The sequence below is a fragment of the Tigriopus californicus genome, chromosome 5, assembly GCF_007210705.1.
Source record: "Tigriopus californicus strain San Diego chromosome 5, Tcal_SD_v2.1, whole genome shotgun sequence".
Classification (NCBI taxonomy): Eukaryota; Metazoa; Arthropoda; class Copepoda; order Harpacticoida; family Harpacticidae; genus Tigriopus; species Tigriopus californicus.
Window position 1 is genome coordinate 9,077,934 of NC_081444.1, and position 6,860 is coordinate 9,084,793.

At 44.3% G+C, this 6,860-nt stretch overlaps 1 protein-coding gene across 3 annotated transcripts in view; it reads left to right on the forward strand.

The window, feature by feature from the left end:
- The window catches only part of LOC131880804 (uncharacterized), a 15,288-nt gene extending 10,843 nt beyond the window's left edge, over positions 1–4,445 (forward strand). For all 3 annotated transcript variants that reach the window (XM_059227511.1, XM_059227509.1, XM_059227510.1), the window contains one exon: positions 3,531–4,445. In XM_059227511.1, the coding sequence (XP_059083494.1) occupies positions 3,531–4,324 (794 nt within the window). In that variant the 3' untranslated portion in view covers positions 4,325–4,445. The remainder of the gene's footprint in view (positions 1–3,530) is intronic.
- The last annotated feature ends 2,415 nt before the right edge of the window (positions 4,446–6,860 follow it).

Sequence of the window (6,860 nt, forward strand, 5' to 3'; positions counted from 1 at the left end):
CTCCATGATGAGAGTTTCACAGGCGTTTGTTCTTGGGGAGCTTCCGGTTTGGACCTTGTTCTCCCTCGGTGGTGAGTTTGGGGTAAATCTGCCTCTTTCGGCTCCGGATTGGTCCATGGCTTCAGGAGGCGTTTCTTTGTTGTCCAGAAGCTTGCCCTGGGTTGGGTTCTCCCCCGGCGAGCTTCTTGGGCGCTTTGAGAATGGATTGGCTGGGGTCCGGCAGTCCGGCGGAACCGTCGCGGGTCCCGGTACGGGGGTTGACTTTTCGTGCTCCATGGATGCCAGGGAGCACGATTGACGGGAAATTTAAGTGATATCACACACTGGAGACTTTATAACGTTAAATAATAGATTCCGCACGTGGGAACTAGTTGTTTACTTTTTGGAGTCGAGGTTGCGTTTTGTTATTGTCATGTCAGATTGTAAAATATATAAAACTGCATGTATAAATTTCATAAACAAAAATTGATTCAAGATTAAAAAAGTGAAGTGGTCAAGAATGATAAAATAGTTGACTAGAAATCACAAAATATGACTAGCATTGGTTCAGTACACATGAAAAAAGTGAATAGGGGAATTGCAGATAGTACATAAACAGGTGGGAAGAGGTAAATGATGAAAATCTTGGTTATTTCAGCAAAGTGGGTGGGTCAGATTGAACAGATCTTTTATCAGCTCCCGCCATTGATGGCATTTGGGCGTGAACCAGACAAAGGTGTGTGACCGCCACAACTCCGAAGGGATGTCGGGCCAAGTACAATAGGTTGTTAAGAAGTCCTTGACCGGGAAGGACAACTTGTGTCCGGACACCACCACCGGAAAGGTCAGGTTCCCAACACTGTTTGACACTAACCTTGCCAGCCCAATAGTGAGAGGCTTAGTTTTGCATAGAAAATGCGTCCATGCATTGTTGGCATATTGGGGCACGCACAGGTATCGTTTGAGGAACCTTGTGTAGGTGGCATTGGCGGATTTGAGGGCGGATTGGGCGAAGTTGGGAAGCCAAAGGTGAAGGCCGTAAAGGAAAATTGGGTTGATGTAGGTCCGGAAGAGTTGAAGAACTATTGGACAGGGAAGATTCTTAACTGGTACATGGATCCGATCCTGCCGCTGGCCTTGGTTATTGCGGACTGGAGGTGATTGGTGAAGGAGAGTTGAGTGGAGAAGGTGAAACCGACATGGTTGAAGTACTTGACGATTTCCGTCGGACTATAGTTAATATGGAAGGAGGTGGGAGGCAGACGACCCTTATGGAAAACCATGACCTTCGTCTTGATGATATTGACTTGAGGGTCGTTCTCTTGGCAGTAACCGTGGAGGGCATTGATGGCATTTTGCAATTCCACGGCTGAGCAGCCAAGAGAACCAGGTCGTCTGCATATTGAAGATATAGTACCGGAAATTGGTTGATGGTGGGGCCTTTGAGTGTGAGGGCTTCAGGCAGGTCGGATACATAAAGATTGAAAAGAATTGGCGATAGGGGATCCCCCTGCGGAAGGTCAATGGAAGTGAAGTAGCAGGGGAATAGGTCCTCACCAGAACGAATGGAACATCTGAGTCCCGCATAGATGTTGGACAACAGGACACAGATTGAACGCGGAACTCCACACAGTTGGAGTTTGAGGAATAACCGCGTTCGGTCCACCCTATCGAATGCTTTGGAAAAAATCAACAAAGCATCCATACACCCTCCTCTTATTGCTGATGTTCGAGTGCACAATCTCAAAGAGGAGAGTAGCTGCCGTGGTGGTTGGGCGGCTTCTCCGGCAACCTCTCTATCCTCGGCCAATTCGGAGAAGCGGACGGCTAGTAGGGTGGACATCATCTTCAAGAAGGTTCAAGGTTCTCCAGGGCAATGGTCCGATGGTTGTTTGGAATGTCCCTGGGCCCCTTCTTATGCATGAAGATGATGGCCGACTCCATCCACGCTAGTGGGAAGAAAGGAGAATGGAGGACGAGGCTGAAAAGATCTTGGAGAAGTGCCTGGACTTGGGTCCGGAGAAGTGAAAGTTGGAAAGGAGCGACCCCAGATGTTGAGGGGGCTTTACTCTTTGACGAATCCTAACCCAACGGAAGGCCAAAACTAGTACTGACCCAACCTCATCACACGTTTACTTCGAAACGAACTGGATCCACCTATCGTCATTCCAACTCGTGCCTCGTTACGGTGCACACATCCGTCTCTCCCCTGTGGCTTTAGGGTGGGTCTAGCCTTTACTTAAATATATTAGGTTTTGACACTTGATTACTTGGACGTTGCGCGATTCTTTAATGACAAGGAGAATCTGATCCACCCACCCCGCAAGCATGTCCATCCACAAACAAGGAAGTTCGACCATGATCCGAAACCCTGGACCAACCAAGCAATGGAGCTCCGCAACCACCCGCCTTCGACCACTCGGAAGTACCGGACAATGATCGTCTGGAACACTTCCAACTATGGATGGACACCTTTGAGGCCTACTCAGAAGCCTTCTACTGCCACAATGGACCGTCAATCGACGACGCCAACTCTAACCAACAATGGGTTCGGCTGCTTCGCCTAGCCCTTGCTCCTGCAACCCAGAAGACGGTTCGGGTCCGTTTCCCTGACCCGAGGTCGCCAACGGTGACCTACCTGGGCGTGGCAAACTACCTACGAGAACACTTCTCCAACCTCAAATCGGAATACGACCAATGTTTTGGCTAGACTTTTTCACATAACTATCGCTACCAACCCTGCCAGTTTTATCCTGCAAATAAGGGCCATTTCGTAACTGTAGATATCTGTAAACTCATTTACAGTTTTCGTTAGTGTTAATCTAAAGTGTGAAGTCTCCAAATTCAACATTAAAAAGACATTTTCCTTTATTCAAAGACTACTGGAAAAACGAAGATTTATCAATTTTAAAACACCATAAAACACAATTATGTCGAATATGCAATCAAACTATATTTTTTTCACTGTTTACCCTGTATTTTGATTTTGCAACTGATTCAACATTGACGATGTATTTAACTTATTCTGTTCGAACCTTGGCAATCAATAAAAATAGCTTTTTAGGTAAATGTGTCTTCTTCGATTTCACTGCACCTCTTTTTATTGCTATAGAATTTATCTTTTACATTGAAGCTTGACAACAAGAAGTCCATGACTATTGGCAATTTCGATTCTTAAATGGAAATCAGAGCAACGAACAACTGCCATTTCCTTCCATTTTTGACCTGAGAATTAATTAAATCAATAATAAAATACTTCATTTGAACAAATGCATGAACGGCTGTGGATGCGTTAAAGTGGAACAAAGAAATTGGAGAAATTCTTAGATTAATATCTGATGGGAAATATTATTTTGATATCAAACTTACCAGAACCTAAACAATTGATATTTTCCGTTGGGTATATTCCCAAACTCTTTGCGAAAGCGCACTTCAATCTGATAATGACTTGAGTTAATGTTTTGCTTTTAGGGCTATTTTCAATCGTGCAAGGTGTGTCATTTAGTACAATTTCATATCCTCTCAAATTCTTGCCCTTGACATCATTTCAGCATTTAAAAGAGGATACATGCGAGAATGCTATCATGAGCCATGTGACGACAAAACAAACCCTAACATCACCAACCAAGGCTTTGACTTCATGGCCAATGTAGCCCAGGCCTTGGTTTACGCTATCGTGGAGATGAGTAGCCAATCCAAGTCACAATGTCAAATTCCAGAGTTTGATATTCCACATTTTGAAAAACAACCAAAGCAGCAAGTTGAAACCACGGCCGCTAACCCAGAAATGAGTCATCTTAGCAAGCCGACTCAAATACCCGTTGAAGATAGTTTGGAATATTTCGATGGAGCTGCGAATCAAATGGATCACGATGTCTCAAACACACTGGAACATTCGATGTCTGAAGATATGCTCCAAGGTCTAAGTAAGGGTCAAGTTCAGGCCCTATTTTTGAAGTTTCTCAAGCATGCCCAGCTTGACGAGGATTTGATTCCATTCAAGAAGAAGCCCTCTCATTGGTTTTCGGCTGATAACTCGCCAAACGTTCGGTACAATATTGGCACACAAATCAATATCGGCTCTTTGAATTTGGGTTTCAGCAGTGGTAAAGAACAACAAACAGATTCACATTTATATCAAGGCATTGCCGAAAACAAACCAGACATTATCTTAGGCTCAAAAGATGTCAATTCGAATGTTCTCTCAAACATCATCCAAAGCTACTACAATGCCCAAGCTTCTGAGCCTGCCACGGATCGACGAGCCTACCAAGGAAAGTACAAAAATTCGCCAATGATCATCAAGCTCGTGGAACAAACATCAAAATTCACGGAAGAGCTTTAGTAGTTGTCAAACCATCTTTGAATACTGAATTCGATAGTGCCATGTTTTGTACGCAATAATCGTTCTTTATGTGAAGTAAAGGAGTGCAATCATCCAATGATTCGCTATGCTTTTCTTATAACAAGAAAATCAACTGAAAATGGACTTATGCTTATTTGTTGACTAAAGTCGTCGCGTATTGGTGAGGGACCGCAACAAAACATTTTTATTTTATGTGGAAATTCGTTATGAGACTCCCTACGTTAGTTTCTGTGAAAAGCCATAAGGAGATCGCTTTTGGGTTTTAAAAATTAGCCATGGAAGTAAAGGAAAATCAAGGAAAACTGTAGTTTGGACCCCTAATTTGGTCATTTATCGCTTCAACAACCCAGCAAATTGAAATAAATGACAAATTCGATATACGCACGCGTACTATATATGATGACACATCATAGATTATATTTTAATGGCTGAAAGCTTTTGTAATTGCCCATAGCATATATATCTGGGTTCAACTAATCACCATAAATACCTTGATGGTAAAAAGGGAGGAATTAAACGTTTGAGTAGTGTAGTACTTTGGCCACTTTACAAGATTTCTGGGTACTTTTTACATTATGTAGCCAGTTTGATAACAACATATGGCAACGTGATGGAAATGACAGTGTTACAGCCAGATTAACAAAGCCTTAAGGTTCACACAATTATTCAAGGTTTCATGACTTAAGGGACAAACACGTGGTGGCTCAACAAAAATGTAACAAGAAGTGCGGGCTCTTCTTGCCTGGCCCCATGAATTCAAAAAATGGCCGATGACCCAAGATGTACTCCCGAGAGCATCCTAAATTGAAACGGTATCAAGCAAAACAGATCGCAGAACCTCTTATTTGGCACGATGAACCGTGACACCGATATCTGGCTCTCTACAAAGCCGCTCCCGGTTTGGACAAAATGCAACATCTTCAATCTGCTCGATTTTTATCGGCACGCTGTTGGTCTTCCAAGTCCACTTTGGCCATCAACAAAACGAGTTTGTTTACAGGCCGATGATACTCCGGATTGACAGACTCACTTCTTATTCCAGCACTTCGATCTCCAACCCTGATCTTGACACTTCGGACAATGCCGTTTGCGTCAGGGTAAGTTTCGACAACTTTCGCTAATCGCCAAAAATTGCGTGGTTGGTTTTCATCTTTAAGGAAGACAATGTCGCCCACTTGTAAGTTTTCCCGATCCTTAACCCATTTCTTTCGTGGTTGGAGCGATTCCAAATATTCGTGACGAAATCTGGTCCAGAACTGCTCGGCTAAAAATTGCGTTCGTCGCCACTGGCGGCGACAGTAAACGTCATTTTTTTGGAACTGACCCGGAGGGGGGAGGACAACATTGGTCTTTTGGGTGAGCATCATCAAAGGGTTCAATGGAATCGGACTGGTGGGGTCACTCAAACACTCTACAGTCAACGGTCGTGAATTGACAATGTTCTCAACTTCACAAATTAACGTGTGAAACGTCTCATCGCTCAGAATATGACCATGATCTTTCATTAGGGAGGCAAGAATGGAACGGATGGATCGAATTTGGCGCTCCCAGATTCCACCAAAGTTGGAAGCTGAGGGAGGATTCCGTATCCAACCTTCATAATCCGCTCCTCTCGCCCTGAGAAATGATGAAATGGCATCACCGTCCATCTCTTTCAACGCTTCTTTCATTTCTCGATCGGCACCCACAAAGTTCAGTCCATTGTCTGAGCGCAGCAACCGGATCGGACCACGGCGTGATATCATTCTTCTCAGAGCGCCAATGTAAGATGACGTATCCAAAGACTGAGCTACTTCCAGATGAATGGCTCTGGAACTAAAGCACGTGAACAAAACTCCATGCCGTTTTTCGTCCTTCCTCTTGTTTCTAAGCACAAAGGGTCCAAAAAAATCGACTCCCACAAATGTAAAGGGAGGGGCAGCTTTCAGACGGTCCACCGGCAAATCTGCCATCACAGGTTGTTCTGACTTTCCCCGAAGATATCGACACCGAAAGCACCTTGAAATCAAACCACGCACTTGAGAGTTCATGCCGAGGATCCAAAAGCCAGCCTGCCGAAGAGCATTCATGGTGATGCCTCGACCGGCATGGGCAACATGGTTATGAAAGCTAACCACAATCAACTCTGTGAGGCGTGATTTCTTTGGCAGAATCACAGGGTTGACGCTTTCATTCACCAAACGATTCAACCGGCCTCCAACCCGGAAACTCCAAGTGCGTCCAAGAAAGGAGAAAGCTTGGCTAAAGCACTGCCAGCTTTGACCATAAGTCTTTTTTTTGTGCGTGTACATGGCAGTGTCAGATTCCTTATAGTATCGATTTCTTGAGCAAAGGCTGCTCTTTGCACCTTCTTGATGAGCATTTGTTCGGCCTCTTGAAGGCAAACTACACTAAGAGAAACTATAGGTTGCACTTTATTCTTTCTGGCTTTGATAAAGGTCGCAAATTGAAGCCACACAGCCACAGCCCTTTTGAGACGGTACCATTCAGAATACCTGTCTATCATGACCGTGAG